This window comes from Anopheles merus, chromosome 3R (assembly GCF_017562075.2).
Source record: "Anopheles merus strain MAF chromosome 3R, AmerM5.1, whole genome shotgun sequence".
NCBI lineage: Eukaryota > Metazoa > Arthropoda > Insecta > Diptera > Culicidae > Anopheles > Anopheles merus.
The window spans coordinates 5,823,934-5,844,113 of NC_054084.1; the positions used below are offsets into that span (position 1 = coordinate 5,823,934).

The window sequence follows — 20,180 nt, forward strand, 5'->3', positions numbered from 1 at the left end:
CGGAGGCTCCTGTATGCAACTCATAACAACAGCTGGCACGGGGTGGCGTCCACATTATAAACATTGCGGACGAGGTTTCTTTTCAACACCGGAAATGAGCTGCCCGCTTGTTGTTTTTTTAGAGCAATGCAGGGGTTTTATAGCGCTCGTTCCATGCGTACCCTGGTTCTAGCGGTTCATTCTAACGGGTGAAGTGAGCTTAAACCTTCTGCCATAAACTAGCAAAAACTATTCCAAACGATTTCGATGGCGTCTTAAATTGGTTCAATTCCACACACCTGACCGTCGGTTGCAATCATTTCTTTTTCTGCTACCAACCATTCAACCTTAATCATCACCACCAAAGCAAACGGTTTGCTTGCCGAGCGGATGAACCTACCGCCGAACGGTTAACCACTTTCACCGGCTAAGAATGGACAGGCAATTGAGTTCGAATTAACTCCACACACACGGCGCGCACACACGTTCTGGTTCTTGGTTAAATTGTATAATTGAATGAAGCAGCAGCGCAAGAAAAGCTCACCAGCTGCACCCCCCCAATTTACCAAATCATGCGCAACAGAAAATCGATGACTTTATCTTGTCTACCGGAAGGCTTCGAAAGAGCTTGATTTTAGAACCTTTTTTTCTATTTCTATTTCTTTTCGCTCATAAAAAAATCAAGTCATGAACCAAACCGCCCCAAACGGAACGAAAAAAAACTAACTCAATCAACTCAAACACACGATTCGAATTATTTCAAGAAATCAAGAAAAAAAGGGTTCTTCTCTTCGAAAAACCGAAGAAACCCAAACGGAAGCAAACACTTATCGCATTAAACGAGCAAACGCGACGGCTCCTGTGTGCAAGCAAAGCGTAATACGGTGAACTAAACTAAAAGTACCTCTAAAATAGAACGACTTCTTCCTCCAATTTAATGCTTCTCCAGCACCAAAACAAAAAAAGAGCCATCCCCATTCAAGCACACACACACACAATTCTTTCAATCTATTTTAGATGCGTCACAAGATGCTCCACACCTCGAAAATCTCGTATCGCTCCATCCCGCACGGGGTTTGTTCAATTTCCAATTGCTGCGGAGGCGTTATAAAATGTGCCCAAATAAGTGCTCGGCTCCCCCGAAGAACGCCCTAACCACCAGACCAATTGTCCCCGGGGCGAACGTGTTCATGAAGAGTTATATCGATTGCAACACATAACCTGAACGAGAACGATGTACATTGTTTGCTTGGAGCGAGTCTTGGCATCCCAAAAAAAAAAACGGTCGCAGAGCTGATTTATGCCTCCCAGTCCGCACTACGGCACTAAGATACCATGATTCCAAACACGCCCGAACAGATGTCTTTGGACAGCCATTGGTTGGTGGCAAACACACGAAGGGAGGTCTTAATCCTCCGGGAATACCACTCAAACTTGAGGCTTCCCAATCTATTCCCCCGTGTCCCCCGTTGGTAACTGGGGCAACAAAAACATAAGTCGTCATATCAATTATTTGTTGGGATTTTTCCCCACACTCCCTGTGTCACTGGTGCCAAAGAGCTGGTCGATTAGGGGTCATGTATGCCGGAAAAAAGTCCTTGAAAATAGCTGCAATGCCATGCAATGACATCATGCTTTATGTTAGCCACCGACTGGGAATCGATTATGATTCTAACGAAATTGTGTTACAAATGCTGCACTTAAATAGCAGAAACCGTTGCCAACGGAAGAAGAGATAGAAGAAAAAACAATTATTCACATTTCGTGCCAGTAATCACACTACGAGAGTGATGGCGTCATCCAGAGGGTGATAATAGAGGGGCGCAAAAAATGGAACTTTCTTTGGATGATGATGTCAGTTTGCACATTTCTGAGGGCTTTACAATTTCAAGAGTGATCCAACCTTTTCAGGAATCCTGATTAGTGCTCAGCAACTTGTGAACATTGTTCAACAGTTGTCCAAGTATAATCCAAAGTTCAATTGATGTCTTACTGGCTGTTGACAAACTAAAAGAAGCAACTTGATACTGAACACTTGCAGCAGGAAGCGAACCCGCTTCCATATCTCGCAGAACGTGATGACTATTCCAAATAGCACGGAAAGGGGCACTAGAACAGGGACACTTGAGCACTTCCCGGCCGAACAAAGACAATTGCCATAAGCCCTAAGAAACCCCCACAACAGTTTGTGCTGTACCTTGTCGGCACCTGGCTTCAGGTTTCAATCAAGCGTGCAAATATTGAGCAAACCTTGAGGGCCGAGACGACAGGCCGCAAGGCCAAGGTAACTCTCACAAGGAAAACCAGACCTACGATTGTTATCACACATTCGGTAATGGCTGTTTCTAGCGATATTGAACTAATTACTAAGAGAACCCTGAGGGACTTACCTGTACGAGCCGTAACGTTGCAGCTGCCGTCCTTCTGGACGTTCAGCTGGTGTGGATGCAGTGGTAGTCGAAGGTCCCGCAACCGGCAGCCCGGTTCCTGTAATCGGGCCTTATACATCCGCGACGTCTGGTAGATGAGCGCCCACGCTTGATCCTCCGAGATGGGCGCGTTGAACGTTTTCAGAATCTCTTCCAGCGTCACCGAAATGGTACCACCGGTGGACACCGCTACCGTGCTACCCACCCCACCCTTGGTACACTCACCGGCCAGCGGTCCCGTTGGGCCGGTGACATTATACTTCGCATACTTCAAACCCTCCGGTGCACCTTGACCGGGGCCGTCCATTTCCGTCCGTCCGATATCTTCACTGCCGTTCACTTCGTGCCCCTTGCCCATCATCTTCCGGTAGAGGGCACGCTCTCCGGCCGGTTCCGGCAGTGGGGGGCACACGGGAATGGAATTTTCCGTTTCGGATGCCATCTTCATCGAAGGGGCGGGGAAGTGGTGAAGAGCAGTTTCCGAAGTGGTAAGTCTAAGGACTCAACATGCACTATCAATGAACACCATTAGTCGAGAGCTACGATCGTGGCTACTTGTTTCCGGAGGCAAAATTGGAAGTTTTAGTGCAACAAATAACAACAAGAAAGGATGTTTGGGTTACGATTTACGCTCACGCCACAAGGGTTAACACGGAAACGTCACCACATTCTGCACTCTTCTTGGGCGCACGGGTGTCACTGCGGCCTGGACCCTGGCCAACACGTTCAAGAGAATAGCCACGGCGCAGGTTGCCATCGGGTGTACCACAACGCAATTTCTCGATCATTTTCAACGTGTGGTTACTAAGAGCAACTTTCTATCTACTGCGACCGGGCAGCAACACGATTTGGCATCCTTTTTATCAAGTCGGCCCCGTCACACACTACTACATGGAGGATCACACAATCACAAAACAAAACCGCTACTATACCACAAACACACACACACACACATACACAGACACGCAAGGTAAGGGAGAGGACGCAAGTATACACACTAACCCGGAAAACACTTTTCTGGTTTACTTATCAGCTGCCAAACTTCTCCGATTGGGGAAGAAATGCACCGATCCCACTGCCTTGGCCACCGTTTGATAGTGAGCTTTATGGAACTAAGCCCCGGGAACTGCTCCTGCTCACTAGCCTACTAGGATTAGTTTCAAGCCACTCCACACTCACACTCACTCCGTAGGGTACAGCTGCGACACAGCTGCGTGCAATCACTTCATAGCACACTTCTTTTCAATTTGCTCCAAGCAAATCATCATCATCATCATCATCAAACACACACAACCAAGACAGCACACACACACACACACTCTAGGGCACATCCGAGATGATCCGTTAGGAGGGCTATCGGTAAGCAAACAGCGAACGGGTCGACGGAAGGGCTGATATTTCGGGCACAATCATCGATTATGCATCTCTCGCTGGACACACATCATCATCCTCGTTTAGACTTCGCTCCTCCACACGTGGCTGTCGTTAGAACGTTGGGAGGGAGGAGAGTCGTGGGAAGACAATCAACGATTACTCAGCGTCAAAGATTAGAGACGATGAGTCGTTGGCGAGGCAAGGAAAACGATATTCCTTTGCACGGTTACACTGCGGGTTCTATTTCACTGCTTTGCTTGATATGATGCTGCACGAAATTAGAAAAGAAAAGAAGAATGAAAAACATTGATCAAAACACATACACAAGCGCGTCACATTTCACACACATCCAAATGGGAAAAGATGGAACGGCCAGCAGAGCAGCTTAAGTTACACGTTGGTGCACACATTCTTCACATTTTCTCCAGAAATGCACCAAAAACAATTCTAATCAACCAACTGCAAACTGCAGCATCTAATGCCATTCCTCGCCAGCCTAAAAGCCGCAAACTCTATAAATGTCACCAACTATCGATTTGGTTTGGCCGCTTCCTGTCACTATTCGGCCACTAGCACTAGCGCACGAATTTTCCCACGGTCACGCATACTTTGCAGCGGTCGTTTTATGATTACACCGTTTCGAAGGATTCCGGGTAAAAGCACAACGCATACACATACACACCCAAGTGGAGAAAGATATCGATTGCACACACAGCACTTGCAACACGAGCAGCACAGCTGAAAGTGAACGTTGTCATCATCATCAGGTGCTGCGGCGGTACGGTTTCGTTTTTGTTAGTTGCATTTTTGCAGTTGCAAAGTGCACTAATGCATCACTACTACACTTGAACTGAGCTTGAATCAACGGTTGTTAACAATCTTTTGTTTTTCGTGATAAACACTTTTATCGTAGCTACACGGCACACACCGGTACGCAAAATGACCGCGAACCAAACACTGCAAAATGGGAATTGAGGGAGCGGAGAAAAAAAAACAAGCGCCACAGCGCCAACACACCGTATACGCAACCTTCTTCGAGCAGCATCAAACGCGAACTTAGCATGCGGCTCCAATCGTGGGCCCGGCGTTTGGCGTTCGTGGAAACCCGAAGCCAGCGCGACGCACTATGGGCGAATTTGTGGTATAAATTTATCTGGTTGGATTGCTTTATTCCTATAGGAAAAAGAATTCATTAAAATTGTTGCTGTGATAAAGTATGTTTTCATCAAAGTTGTGTTGAATATTGAATGTTATAAGATTATGAATGCAAATTTTCTCGAACGAATTATACTATTTTGTCCAGCATTGACCAGCTCTCAAGCAAACCAGTTTTAACGAACCCGCGATGCATATTTAACGAAACTAGGTTTATGTCCCGGGAAGTTCGTTTACGTTTTTAACGAACTTTTTTCGTATTTTAGCGCCACCCAGCTGCATACGTGTTTCTAACGGCTGCAAACCACGTGTCTTTTGAACAGACGTTTAACGTTAAATAATTAGTGATTAAATAAAAATATCATCACGTCAATAGAAAGAAATGAACAGACACTGACTTTTTGCAGCACAGTTTGCAATTTATTTTTTATATAAAATCCATCCAAGAACAACGTACAAATGACACTTTTCACATTAACTATTCAATAACTAATTCGCTCTATCCTTAATGTTTACCAAAGTTTACCCCTTACGTTGGAACAATAACCAACCACACGGCAGAATGATTTTGTACCCGTTGTACGTGGAAAACACGCGTACCGGAGTCGTTAACGCACACCGTACCCCCAATGTTAATGCTACGGCTCGGGTGGAAACACCTCCTTCAGGCCTTGGTGCCAGAATCTCCGTATTTGCTGCAGCTGGCTGCACGTGTACTCAACTTTCTGCAGTAGCTCGTCCGGCTAAAAACAAAAAAAACACAAAGCGTGTGATAATTATTAGCCGGCGATGAGGAATAATTTACCTCTTACGAACGTACCTCGTTGCAGTTGGGATCGCTGGTAGAACGGACTAGCTTGTACGCATCCGGTGGGTAAAATGTTTGATGAAGCGGTGTGAGATTATAGCTTCTAAAAGAAAGACAAGAATCGATTGCTGGGTTAAAGAAAGATTACAAAAACGAACACATTTTTTGTCCAACAAATCATGCACCATTTCGAGCCATCTTCTATCACATTGCTTGTAAAATTTAAAACCCCCTGCAGATTATTATTTAATCCATACAAAAAATCGGCCTCCAAAACAAACACGTGCCAAAGGCCATACGCATCAACACTCCGCTAGTTTCGTTAGTCTGCAAAAACTCACTCAAAAATAAAACCCAATAGCAAAAAACGCTTCACCTCCGATTGTCATCGTACGGCGAGTGTTGCCGGGAAGGTGGTTGCTGCTGTGGTTGTGGTTGCTGCTGCTGTTGCGATTGTTGCATCCGCCTGGCAAGTATCGTATTGTCCCGATGGTACGCGTTCAGCTTGCCGATCAGCTTCGAACGATCCTGCTCGAGCAGTTCCGTCCGTTTCTTCAACCGGCCAATCTCCTGACAGTACTGAGCCTCCCGTTCCTTCCATTCGGTTACGCTTTTGCGCGTGAGCTCCTTGGTGGACAGTGTTTGCTGTTTGAATTCGGCAAGCTTTTTCGAACAGTCGCGCAGCTGCTCGAGCTCTAGCTGCGCGAGCTGATACTGTTCGGTAACGCTGTCGTGCAGTTCTTTCAGCTGCTGATAGTTTTGGCTCAGTTTGCGGTTTGTTTCTTCCAGGTCCTTTGAAGGGATAAAACATTAAATTAAACCGAACCCGACAACAGCATTCTGTCCCTTTATGCTTACCAACACCCGAGAAGCTTTCATTGCCAGCTCGTCCTGATTTGATTTCACAACCTCACACAGAGCGCTCTCCTTTCCTTCATACTTTGCCAACCGTTCCCGCAAGCTCTGACATTCATCCCGTAACACATCGCGCTGAAATATAAACGGACAAAAATTACACCTAACAGTTCCACTAAACCAAAGCCCATCACCACTGCTCACACCTCACTAGAAATTTGGTCACACTTTTCACGCAAAGCATCCACCTCCGCCCGCAGTCGATTGATCTGCCGCTCGTACTGTTGCAGCTGGTTCTTCTGATCCATCGAACAGCGGCGCGCATTGCTCTGCTCCTCCGTGCAACGCTTCTCGCACAGGAGCGCTTCCTGCCGTACCTTATCCAGCGCATCCGACAGATTCACGTTCTTCGCCTCCAGCTCCGTCAGCTGAGCCTGGCGCGTCGTAAACTTCCGGGTAACTTCGCGCAAACTCTGCTGCAATCGGTCGATCAACTCATCCTTCATCTGTGCCGCCTGTTCTACATTCCCGAACCGTCCTTTGAGCTCACTCAGCTGTTCGATCAGGCCCGTCGCTTGCTCGGTCGCCCGTACCCGATGGCTGACGTACTCCGTTTCACGCCTCTTCCACTCTTCGGTGCGCTGGAGTAGTTCTTCCTGGACGCGTGTCACTTCAAGCGTCTTCTGTGCCAACTGTTTCTGTAGCGAGTGGGAAAGGGGTACCTTTGCCTGCAAAAACAACAACAAAAAACGGAAATAATTAGATCTAAATCACTCTAAAAACAGGACTCCTTCACTTACTCTTTCACGTGATCCACTGCCAGTGGCGGTGCTGTGGCCACACTTGCACATCTTCCGCTGCATCATCAACTCCCCGGCCAGCCGGTCCTTTTCCGTCCTCAAGCTTTCAATCCTCCGCTCCTGCTCATCGCTGCGCCCTTTCAGCTCGTCCAGCTCGTGCCGGACCACGTCCAGTTGCTGCTGCGAACCGCCCAACTGTTGCTCCAGCTGCACCCGGTTCTCCTGGTACGATTGGATCGTCTTCTGCAGCAATCGATTGTGCTCGTCCAGCTTCGTGATCGTGGTCTGCAGCGTGGCCAGCGATTCCACCATCTGCTCGTGCTGGCGGCCCGTATCGGCCGACCCGGCCAGCTGATTGCTCAGCGATTCGATTTCCCTCCGCAGCTGCTTCAGCTCGCTGGAATGTTTGCTGCGCTGCTGGCTCAGTTCCAGCTCGTGCAGCCGCTCCATTTCGGCATACTTTTCGCGGAAGTAGCTCAGATGGCCTAGATCCTGCTGGCGCGATTCTATCTCCCCCCGCACGCCGTTCATCTGGTCCTGCAGCTGCCGCACGTCATCCTTCAGCAGCGTAAACAGCCGTTGCTTTTGTTCATGCAGCTACAACAACAAAACAAACGGACGTGTTGATATTCGTACGTTAATTGGTATTTCTATGACTAACAAACACACACACACAATTCATGAGCTATTCTAAAACACTCGGGAACACAGACAGAGTCGACCAGAGGTTTCCCGATTCCACAATAAATCGATGAACGGCACACACACAAACACAAACCATTGGGGGCCAGAAATGGGAAAGGGAGCGAATTGCAGAAAATAACCCCCCCCCCTCCACCACACTTCAACACATTCACGCTCACGCACGCCACCAGGGACAGTGTTTTTCCAATACAGGAAGTGTAAATGACCTGGAAAAACAAAACATTCAACGAGGACTGTGCCATGCCCTGGACCCAGATTTTATGCCATGAACACACTGCTGGAATTCCTGATCATTTAGTAGCAGTAACTGGTACGAAATACACTCGCGTTTTCCTTCCATTTCCCACGCTTATCCTTTGTCCGCTCCTAGCCCGTGGAGTGGAGGGGGGGGGGAGGGGTTGTGGCAAAGCATATTAAACTTAAACGGAACTAAAACAGAGGGGCCACAGTTTACCCCGAAGGTTCGCACGAGCATGATGGCATGTGCCGATAGTAATCGGATGTCTCTATCTATTTTAACCCACCCTCACACGGCCCAAGGAGTCGCTAACGTGGCACAACCCATTACAATAATTGCAAATTGTAGTTTTGTGACGTTTTTGTTTCCACTAGATTTAAATATTTCCGAAAAAAATCGTGCTACATCTTAATGCGATTGTTTTGCAACACATTCACACAGATACTTTAGGCACCTAGCGTACGAACTGTCCTTTAAATCACACAATGCCAAGGATCCAACGTGATGCTTCTCCGGGAAAACGGGAAGTCCTCTCCCGCCAAACGCCAAACTCGAACTGACGAGTCGATCCTTCGTCCTTCGCGAGCTGGTCGTCACCGCGTTGTTGTTCGTCGACAAAGTTGTTGATGTTTGGCGCGCTTTACCGCATCCACCGAGCCCCAACCAACACCAGCACCACCAAGGTCCACTAGACTCCGATTGCATTTCCCAAACTACCACCAAGCAGAGGAGGAGGCGATGTGCCAGGTATGGAATCGGTTACAATGTTTTCGTCGCCTCTTGTGTCCCGCGTGTTCCCAGCTTAATCCTCTGTCTCTTCCACTCCAACGCTGAATGGCGGCATGGCACAAACTACTACCACCACCATCAGCAACAGCATGTACCAATAAATCTGATTTCAATCGTAACGGCAAAGCAGCAAACGTACCGGGCACGCTCGAGGACATTGCACCCACACACCATGCGGCGTACTTTCCCGATTTCTTACCCCCCCCCACATCCATTGGGGGTTGGGCCAGTTCCCGAAGCACAATGAATGAAGTGCATGGAATGCGCGTGTGGTGCTACAGGGGGGATTTTCGTACCACACTAGACATGGGACGGCATGGGCGAACACACACAGCCACACATACAAAAAGGAGTCGTACATGGCAGCAAGAATTCGTCCTTCTGACGGCCAGCAGTTGCATACAGCATTGCAACACGGGCGCACAAAACGAACAACTTATTAAAAACTCGTCTTCATGTGAGCAAAAGTTTTTCCATTAATATTTCTACTTTTTGCTGCTTTTTCGTTTTTTCGCTTTGCAGAAACTTTATACCCTTTAATTGAATCGAATTCCAGTGCCGATTGCGAGAAGGATCAACTTTTATCCGTTATCGAGATGGAAACGGAGTTATGCATGCAGGAGGCGGGCTGAAACTGCTCATTTGGAAACTGATTACTGATGGGAATTGATATTCGTTGCCAAGTTTTATCAACTCAAAACGGTTTTTCTTCTACATCTTCCGCTTTGGGACAACAACCATTTGTTGGTCTAGGTTTACGCACGCTTCATACCCTCCTTTTGACGGGGCCTTGGTTGGCCTGTTTCTTTGTACAGTTGGCAAGTGTGCGGCCTAGCAACATACCCGTCATGGAATCAAATCTATAGCCGACCTTTACCTTCACAGGAGCAAAATGCAACCGCCAAAAGAGAGGACATACCATACTTATACGTTCCAGCGGCTAGATAGGCCAAGGTGAAAGAGAGAGGGAGTTGTGAAAAGATTCAAATCTAATTGTTGAAATATGGCGGCCACTCGCCAACAGTGAAATATGGATTTAGATTCCAATATCGCGGTAACATAATAGACGAGGATCTCTCCAACACATACGCATAACTAAGCTTTCATTACTTCATTAGAATATTCCTTCCTGGACCCATTGTCCTCGGCGGGGGATCCTTGCATTCCATCAAAGTTAACATATATCTATCTGCCCTTCTCCTCTTTTACTAGAGTTACGTATTGCCAGGTCTCTCTCTGTTTCCCCAAAACCGTCAAAACAAAACCAGGACAACAGGGCCGTACCCTGCCAACATAGTAGCAGTGAGACTCCTCCACTCCACGCTCGATGCCTACTTTTCCAGAGAAATTATAATTCATTTACCACCTGCTTACACCTAAACTTCCAGCGTGTCCTATTAAAAGGGGTGCTACATGGTGGGTGTGCACTATTTACTAAGCAACGTGAAACCGAACTCCCGACGGTTTAAAGACACCTAATCCTCACCGACCAAAAGTGTAAGGATCCGAAATGACACGCAACCCGAGTGCTGAGGGTGTGTGCCGCATAAACGAAACGTTCCAGCCTTTGAGTGCCCCCTGATAGATGCTTCTCTGTCTTGCACGTGTGTGTTTGTACCATGGTCACGATTAAAATCTGATTATCCTTTAGCATGAACTTCTTCCTCACGGCTCAAGTTCCGGCACCTTGAAAAGTATTGGTGTTGATAGCTTCTTTAGCACCGTTTACAACAATCCCAGGGTAGGTTATTGGTGGAGAGACAAAGGAGAAAGTTTCTTCATAACTTTCCAATACAACAACAAACGGATGGCGTTGCTGCTCTACTACACTATAGGCCTCTATTCGATGCAACAAGCGACAGTAGCCTTTCTGGTGTAACATTTCACCCGCAGGACATAAAACATTCCCCCCTTATTCTTACGACCCAAGTGTTTCTCGGGCAACATATGCCCCAAAATCTAACCCGATGGTGGTAATCGATTAAATTTCACCGTTCGAGCACCACCGCAACCGTAGACCACCAGAGTGTCTGATGTTTTATAGCTCGACATCAACTATCGTCACCTAAATTGTGGTGCAGCGCCTCAATGCTGTGTGCGGTACGTCGTCGTCGTCGTGTCAACAAGCTGCAAACCATGCTCCAGCCTATCTGCACGCTTTCATGCTTCAACGAAACAGTCGTAAAATATGATTTCTCAATCAAAATCCCGCGACAAATGCGACATTAGAGGTTAGTACAGTAATTTTGTCGTGCTCCTTTCTTACACCCAACGAGCCTGATGGATGACTTTTACCGCAATGAGCTGATTGTTTTGTCAGGGTGTTAAAGTTTCAGTGTAGTTTTGTATGCTACTGGTACGCTCACCTCCTGCCGGATGTCTACCGCATCGGAGATGTCCTTCAGATCGGCCAGCTCACGGCTCAGCTCGGCCAGCTGACAGCGTAGCTGCAGATTAGCGTCACGGTAATGGTCCAACTCGTTGTCCTTGGAGAGGTTCTGGATAAAGCAGTCAGTCGAAGAAGAAAAACAGAAATATTTTAGTCACGTCAGCCACTCATTAGGAGGATCTTGAGACACTGCTACGCACCTCTTTGAAGGCATCGTTCAGCTGCTCGCTCAGTAGAATCACCTCTAGCTGCAAATTTTCCACCACCTCCTGCAGTACGCTAACCTACCGTGTCACAATAGAAAGGTAAGGTACAGATAGCTAATCTTCTTTTAACGCTGGGTGTAGTCTAGCTTACCCAAAACGGATTTTGGAACACAGAAGTTAAAATTGCATGCAAATAAAAACAAATCGATTTAACGCGTTAGAAGGGCCGACCGACCCGCAACAATTAGTAAAACAGGTCGTACTACCAAGAACGTAAACGTGAACAATAATTTATTGGAACAATAAAAAAAAACAATCAACACTGAGATAGTATGGTTTTCGGGAAACCATCTTATGGATGAAGCGATACGCTAGGAAAAATGAGGCTATATTAAATACTAAGCCTTTTCGTACTAAGGCTAATGAAATATTGAGGCTTAGCGTTAGCGATCGGAAGCGTATGATGCTCTCGCTTCTTGCTAGCTTTCAATGCGGACGCGTCTCTTAGTTAGTACTTCGACTTAGTCTATCCGGAATTAGGTCAAAGATCATCGATATCAAAGCAAACCGAAGAGGAACACACACTTCACAGATCTATCGTCATCGTTTTGTTTGCAAGGAAAGTCTCTCATAAGGCACAACGGGGCAAGACCCGCGATTTACGATTCAAACCCACTAAACAGTGCACGCCCAAAGGCAGACCAGTAGTCACCGGAAGGTGGTACCGCCGGACCGGCAGTGTTTGGACCACTGTTACTGGTTATAGTGGGACTGGGCGGGGCGGCCGGGCTGGTGGTTAAGGTCGGGGAGGGTACTACGGTCGGTGGGTGGTGGTGTGGCGGATGCTCTACGGTATCATCCTTGCTGTTAGCATGCAAATAGCTGACACGGTACGCCGGTGGCGCCGGTTGACTGTACCGAAGGCCGGAAAAGAAACTCACGGATGAGCTGCCATTGCGCTTCGTTTCCTCGAGCGCAACGCGCAGGTTAGAGATGGTGACGAGCTGGTTTTTGCACTGGTGGTTGCAAACAAAAAAGAAAAAAAAAATAGTATTTTTGAACGTTAATGACACAGAAAAAATGAGGAAAAACAAACAGTCAGAGTCGCATTCGAGAAAGAAACAAGCTTCTAAACAACACATTTAATTGTAACGGCAACAGCAACCTAAACTAAACCCAAAGCCAGTTGCCCAATCGAAACGTAAACAAAACGTATTCGTATTTCGCAAATCTTTCCCCCTAAAAAGCGAATCTAATTTGGCATAAATAAACCAATGTATAAACAGATTGTGCATCGCAACGCAACTGAACCGGCGGCATCGGCGCTGTGCTTCGTTTCAGCCGACCGACGAAATGAAAAAAAAGGGAAACACTATCCCACTTCAAACGAACGCGGAAAATCATCCCAACCCGGCTTACCTCGTCCTCGATCGCGACCTTTTCCTCGCTCGTCTTTTGCAGGTTATCCCGGTACTGGTGCAGCTGTTTCGCCCGCCCAAAAGCAATCAAAGCACCAGGAGGGTTGATGAACGCAGAGTCAACAGGGTTGCAGGGACGGGTGGCCATAGAACAGAAATAAAACACACCAATATTTGTAGCAAAATCGCTCACACACACACACACACACACACACACACACACACACACACACACACACACACACACACACACACACAAGATCACGTTTGCGCGCGCACACACTATGAAACATACCGTTTCCTTGAGATCGTCCACTTGACGCACGAGTTTCAGCTTTTCCATGTTCAGCATTGCGATCGTGCGGTTTTGATCGTCGACGCTTTCCTCCAGGATGGCGATCTAGATTGGAAAAAGAAACGAAAAGACGCGCCATTACAATGTTGCAACAGCTTTCAGCAAGAACAGCAGCGATGGGTGTACCTTTTGGAGCAGTTTCGCTCTCTCGCCCTCGAACTGTTCTTGGCGTGCCTGGCACTGGTTTAGCAGACGGGCCTGGCTGGACAGCTCCTGCCGTAGCTGCTCCATTTCGTCGTGCCGACCGCGCAGCACAAGATCCTTCGATTCGATTTCCTTCTTCAGATCGTCGATCAATCCCTGCAGGGTGCAGCCCTCGTCCAGGCCGAGCGATAGCGAGCTGAGCGACTCGCTGCCACTATTGTGGCAGTGCTCCTTTCCGCCTAGCTGGAAAACGGTCATCGTAACACGCTTTCAATTGATCACACACACGCACACACACACACTTGCAAATCTAAGCCAACAAATCAAGGAGTCTTCACTAAAAAAAAACTATCAAACATCCACCGAATTTTCACCAGCACAGAACCCGTTAAATATCATCCAAACGATCACACACGCACGCTGAATGGATTATATTTTCCGGTCCCGGTACAACACGGCACACGAAAATTCCGACCGACGTTTGCGACGCAACATCCACGCACTTACTGATCCGGCTGTCGAATCTGAGAGTGGCACAAGACCCAAGTCCCATGATCGTCTCGCCCTTCTTGTGCGTGAATCTAAGAGGGAACCGCACTTCACTCCTCGGATGCGCTCAGACTAGACAAACCGGAGGGAACGGCAGCCGTCTTCATGCCGGCGCACTGTGGGTGAATCGAACAGTAACCCAATGGGAAAGAGTTCTTCTCACTTGGCTCACTTCCAATGAAGAATTGGAGAAATTGAAGAGAAATTGAAAAATTGAAAAATAACCCACCAATACATCATAGTTTGCCCCACGAGTGCATTAGAGACGTTTTCAAGGCGCTTGTTAGACTTAACGTATTTAGCAGCGGGCTAGAAAAAAAACATTGCATTTCGGAACTGCTCGTCCCGCTTGTAGTCGCGTGCTGGGAGGAAGTTATTTTAGGACCCAACCACATCCACCACCCACCGTCCCTCCGTCTGGGTCTGGGTCTGAACCCGCTTATGCAGCTGCATCGCGTGAAGATCGCGTAGAGCACGAGAGAGCTGTGATGAATGTGGGCGTTGATGCCACGGTTTGACGTCCCGCGGAACGTTCGCTTTCGTTTCGTTTACAAACAACGCCCGTGTGTGGTGATGTCCGGGAAGGGTATGCCGGCCACACACTCCCCAAAGTGCAGTAAAATTAATTGGTTCTAAACTGGTCCTCCCGAAAACCTCCCAAAAAAGAGCACTTTTAGTTTGGTGGTTGTTGGGATGATGCCTGTACTGTGTATCCCTGGAGAGTAAAGGGGAAGTAGTTGCTGTGGGTTCTCGTCCGTGCTTAAAATAGCTTCACGTATCCCCCGAGAAAACACGTATCGAATGTGTGTGTGTGAGAGGGGGGGGGGTGTAGGAGAATAGATTTCGATTCCCTAAAGACAACGTCGAGGTGGGCGACGGTACTACTACTAGGAGCGTTGTCTCGGATGACTTTTTAGCTTAATTGACTAACGCAGTGCTTGATGGGTAGCGTGCTGCAGGAATAGTAGCAATAGTTTTGAGGGACCTTTGATACGACGAGCGAGCAAGAACGATCGTGTGTAGCAGGCAGGTCTTCATTCACTGGGATGAGATAAATGAGTCATCCGCTCCTTTTCGATTGGGATTCTCCTTTGATTCTCGCGCTGCTTAATTGAAAGATTTATCTCCGGTGTCTTGAAGAATTGTCCCATGGTCCGAATTAACGAACACGATAGTTAGTAAGTTAACAATGTAAAAGCGATTCTGTAGGAAGACATATTTTGTGACTTTAATTGAGCGCCAAATCTCTCAGAATAAAAGGAGCCTGTTTTTACATATTCTTAAAACTCGGATGAGAATTGAACCACGTCCGAGTTTCTACGCGCTCGGTACGTGTACCACTAGGCCATCGTGACTGTCCTAGCCCATCAAGTCAATTGCACAAACTGGTTCAAAGTGCCGTCCGCAAGCATCCAACCCCAATAGGAGACTGTTCTGCTACATAGTAAATTCATCGTAACAGGAATAACGATTTGCTCCAAAGAAAGAAGACAGGTTTACTCTAGCTCTCACACGATTCTAGATGAAAATTGCACCAACCGTAGTAATATATTCGACCCCAACTCTTCTACAAGCACATTAACACCTAAAAGTTGTTTAGTCAACACCTTGTCTACATCTCCCACCACCCGGCCCACCCCCAGCACATGTGTCGTCCTAAAAAGGGGAACATTCAAAACACCTTCACCGCACACTACACGTGCCCCCGAACACCCTAAATGGCGCTAATTGCTGCGTATACAACAAATATCGCTCGATATTATTGCTTGTAAATTAACGCCCTTTCGAAGCAAACCGTGCACACAAACACACTCACACACACATACCGTAGAAGGTAAAAATAACCCTTCTTTGCCTCCACCGCTTCCCGTACGTAGTCCCCTCTTCCTGCCAATGCTGACGAAATGGAATTCAAACGGGGAGAGAAACAAAAACCCACACAATTCTCCACTGGCGCTTGCTTGGTTGGCGCATTCTTGCCACACAAGCGTGGGGAAATGAGCATCGGTGGATGGAAGAAAGCACGGGAGGGGGGGGGCTAGAAGAAGAGGTCTAACTCAAAATGGCACGTAAACTTCGTCGTTAGCGGCACAGACACACACACACGCCCGATTCCCGCTTCCAAAATAGATTCTGTCACTCACCGTCACCCCGGAAGGTGTGAAAAGTGCATTGGAGGAGTGCAGCCGACCCAACCCTTTGCACCCATGGAATGTCCCTGCTGTGTGCCAAGGAGTGGGAAACAACTCCCGAGGCAAACTGGGAAACTGGGTTACGGCGTAATGAGTCTAAAAGCCGCCGTCTCCAGCCGTCTACAATTTGTCGACTCAACGTAATGAGCACATTGTCGGATCCGCAAGTGGTCCCCAAAAATAGCAATTTTTCCTGTGGAGTTTTCAACCGAGCCGTGGAGAGTTTCTCGTGCCGCACGGGGTAGCATCCAAACTATGTTTACCCCATTGGTCGGTGATGAAGAAATGGGGATGTTTATTTAAAGTAAGGCAGCGGGTCAGCGCACCACAACTAACCATGTGCGTCCATTGATTGCCCATTGGTTGCCTGTGTCGGTTTGGTGATCTACTTAACACCCTCGCCCCATGCTGCTTAGCTTATTGGGTTAAAACTCACCAATCGTTTCAGTTGCCGCTCAATGCAGTGCATCAGCTGCTGTTGCTGCTGCTGCTGCTGCTGCTGTTGCTCTTCTATCCTGTGGACTGGAGCTGGCTCGGAATGCTCCAGTCTGGATGTACTCGCACTGCCAATGCCCTCATCCTGCTCGATCGTACAGTGCGGCTTGTGCGACAGTCCCAGCTGACGGCACAACGCCTCGCACCGATCACGCATTGCCTCGATCAGCTCATCGTCGTCCTCGAACCGAAGCGAACACCCACCAGCTCCACTCTCGTCGCAGCCTTCCCTCCAACCATCCCCCCAGCCGGACAATTTTCCCGTGCTCTGAAGCAGCTCCTCACACGCGCCCCTTAGCCGGAGCAGTGCCTTTTCCATTTCGTGGATCCCCGTCGTATCCTTCTCGTGGCCACGCTTGTGCAACTCGTCGCGCAATTCGGCAATCTCCCGCTTCAACACCTGCACGCAGGCCGATTCCGTTTCACTGCCCTGCTGTATCGTGCCGAGCTCATCCAACAGCAACCGGGTGGAGGAGGACGAGTAGAAGCTGTTGCTTGCCATTCCGTGCTGCGTCAGATCACCTTCGGACGACCGTACGGAATAGTATGAGACACTGGGAGCAGCATCGATTGCAGCTGGTTGCGCTGAGTCCGGCTTCTGGTGGTGTAGTCCAAAAATGAAATGAGAAAAGGAAAAGAATAAAATGTTTAAAACCGCTAACCATGTTTCCATTATTTATTATTTAAAAAAAAGCAGCAAAGTTAAATAAAAATATAAGCACAATGTGGTTATGAAAAGCATTCAATTTGGATTTCGGCTTCAGCTCCATAGCACTTTACATTCGGCGAACACTAAAATAGACGCTTCATTAAGCTTTTTCCACCACCGCTTGAAACACGTTCCCGCCGGAAGCTTCCACTAAGCGAGCTGGGAAAGCTGTCATCGCTGTCCCGCTCACCACCATCGTCATACAGGTCCGAAAAGACAGAAGCAGTTTCAAGCGACTACAAGCAACGATAACAACATGATTAGAGCCGTTTGCCTTTACCGCCCAACACCGGTGTTAGCCCACACGAAGCCACACTATAAGCAGGATATCGAGAAGCAGTACGGTACCGATACCTCGTTCAGCAGCTTAATCTCTTGCCGCTGCTGCGCAATCACCTCATCCCGGAACTGAATGGCGGTGTTCGCCTGGCGCAGTTTGTCCTCCTGCTCCTTCAGCTTCTTGCGCAGCTGCGTGATCTTATCGTGGTGATCGGTAATTTCCGAAATCAAGCTCCGGTTATCGGTCGAGGCCATGGTGGACTGTCGATGTAAATCAGTATCAAAGGGAAAGGGGAACAATCATGCCAATTGGAAGAAGTACTAATAAATGGGGGAAAAAAAGGTGCCTGAAACTGGGTCTAGCTAGAGCATAGTTTTGCTTCATACGTCGCAGATGCATGTAGCCGTTACCATTTTGATTTTCAGCAGTTGGTCGTTAAGGGAAACGATCTGTTGCTGCAGTATGCCGATTTCTTTCCGCTTATCGTCCAGCTGCTTGTCCCGCTCGAGTGCCATGTTGCGCAGCTGCTCCAGTATGGCACCATTTTCGGCCGCTTCCTTCCGCAGGTCCTTCAGTTCCGTCCGCAGTTCATCGATCAGGCTAGAGAAGAACAACGTTTTTTGAAGTAAAACCTGTTCAAACAATCTACTATTTGGAGGAATGACCGCACACCGCCTACCTTGTCTTCGCGTTCAGCTCCCTCACCAACATCTCGTCCGACGCCGGTATGATGGGATAGTTGGAGCTAAGCTCAAGCGACACTATTTGCTCGCCGGGCGCAGTCGGCAGCGTGTCCGGCGCTGGTTGCAGCCGCCTCAAGCGCACCTCCGGCCCGAAGCGCGCAAAGTCTTTCAGATAGGCGGCGCGCATCAGCTGCATCCGCTCCATGCAGGTGTCCTGCATTTCGCGCAACGACTGCACCAGCTCGGTGTTGAGCGTGCGCAAACTGTTGACCCATTCGGCGTACACGCTAAGCTAAGCTCCGATGCCAGTGCCGCAAAACAATATGAAATGTAACACCCGGAAAGCAATATGTGTAGAACAAAAAGAGGCTGAAACATTACACGAGTTGACACGGTGCCACGTGTGCCGCCAGTGCGCTAATGCCACAGGAGCCTCAATAATAGTAGGAGCGGTACGGTACGACACAAGTGCGCGAGCGCGCGCACGCAGCACAACCTTGACCGGAAGGGGGACAGCTGCAGCAAGAGACCGATTCTAATCCAGCCAACCCCTTAAGGGTGACCTTCGTGGCGCGCCGCCGTCATCGTCGCCGCCGCTAACCTGCGTAAGTGCGAGCCGCACAGCACTCTACTCACCTTGAAACCATCGTCCAACCGTTCGCTCTCGACCAGCTGGATCTGCTTTTCGAACTGCTCGTTCAGCTTGTCCAGCAACCGGGCGTTCAGGGACGTGTCATCCTGCGGGTCGGCGGAAGCCGTCTCAGCGTCCGGCAACGATCCCGCTGGTTTGCCCTCGACCGGGACCAGCTTGTCCGGAACGTCCGACGGAAAGAGCTGCGCTGATCTGTCGCCACCACCACCCTCCGGGTGTGCTTCTTTTACCTCACCGACTGTTTCCATCGGTCAGCGCGAACTGTGCACGCATTCACTGTCGGGGCCGTCGGGGTGATCAGCAAACAGACCCGACTCGGACGGAGATGTTGGTTCCCTGCTTTCGGTACACTTTGATGCAGGCTCTCTCTCTCACGATCGATCACCTTTGCAAAGCCCGCTCCGTTTTTTCACCTCTTTTTGCACGAGCACAGCAACGGTTTTGGCTTGCAACGCACACACAGCACACAGTACAGTGCGGTGGACGACTTTTTTTCACACTCACGAACAGAACACACTCGATCCCATTCACGCGCAGTTCTCTGCTTGCTTTGTTTATTTATTTACGTTTGCGTCATCAGCTTCGTGCGTTTATACTGCCAGGGTGAAATGCGCTTCGCTTCTCGCTCAGCTGACGACGGGTCTCGAAGCGCGCTTCGAACGCTGCCTGGGAAAGCAGGTGCCGAGAGGTGCGAGTGCGTGAGTGAAAGAGAGAGCACGCGTACATGACTTTCATCTGAGCGGTGCCCACCCGTCGTTGCTATTTCAAATCAAATAAAGCCAATATTTAAACCATTCCTTTCAGCCGTTATTTTTTTTTTATTATCATTTTCCATCTTTCCGTGCCACAACCAGGCACTGCCTCTTCGGAAGGGGTATCTCTCTTGTGTGTCTCTATACCCCCCAGCTACGGCATTCTTCCAAAGACAATCGACACAACAATTCGTCCTTTTTTGTGTCTGTGAGTGCGATTTTCC

The 20,180-nt window shown here is 48.5% G+C and overlaps 2 protein-coding genes across 12 annotated transcripts in view; both read right to left on the reverse strand.

Moving 5' to 3' along the window:
• The window catches only part of LOC121595284 (protein spire), a 118,324-nt gene extending 113,486 nt beyond the window's left edge, over nucleotides 1-4,838 (reverse strand). For 3 of the 6 annotated variants that reach the window (XM_041919154.1, XM_041919155.1, XM_041919151.1), the window contains exons 1-2: nucleotides 4,465-4,679; nucleotides 2,370-4,050 (exon numbers count right to left, since the gene is read on the reverse strand). In XM_041919154.1, the coding sequence (XP_041775088.1) occupies nucleotides 2,370-2,856 (487 nt within the window). In that variant the 5' untranslated portion in view covers nucleotides 2,857-4,050; nucleotides 4,465-4,679. Of the gene's footprint in view, nucleotides 1-2,369; nucleotides 4,051-4,464; nucleotides 4,680-4,799 lie in introns of those variants that run through there. The other 3 variants (XM_041919152.1, XM_041919153.1, XM_041919156.1) reach the window with 3 other exon arrangements.
• A 521-nt stretch (nucleotides 4,839-5,359) lies between these two features.
• On the reverse strand, nucleotides 5,360-19,781 carry LOC121596311 (CAP-Gly domain-containing linker protein 1-like). Of its 6 annotated transcripts, none has more exons than XM_041921142.1 (17): nucleotides 19,189-19,779; nucleotides 18,549-18,844; nucleotides 18,280-18,469; nucleotides 17,944-18,129; nucleotides 16,822-17,478; nucleotides 13,627-13,887; nucleotides 13,441-13,545; nucleotides 13,147-13,209; nucleotides 12,669-12,743; nucleotides 11,722-11,805; nucleotides 11,499-11,630; nucleotides 7,401-7,997; nucleotides 6,807-7,328; nucleotides 6,604-6,735; nucleotides 6,122-6,537; nucleotides 5,758-5,848; nucleotides 5,361-5,680 (listed from the first exon to the last, which is right to left on the reverse strand). In XM_041921142.1, exons 1-17 carry the CDS (start codon nucleotides 19,450-19,452, stop codon nucleotides 5,576-5,578), a joined length of 4,176 nt encoding a protein of 1,391 aa, XP_041777076.1. In that variant the 5' UTR covers nucleotides 19,453-19,779; the 3' UTR covers nucleotides 5,361-5,575. The 6 variants fall into 6 exon arrangements, with proteins under 6 accessions (XP_041777080.1, XP_041777079.1, XP_041777076.1 ...); XM_041921141.1 differs by having other exon boundaries at nucleotides 16,822-17,475; nucleotides 17,938-18,129; XM_041921144.1 differs by lacking the exon at nucleotides 17,944-18,129 and having other exon boundaries at nucleotides 16,822-17,475.
• Between the last annotated feature and the right edge of the window lie 399 nt (nucleotides 19,782-20,180).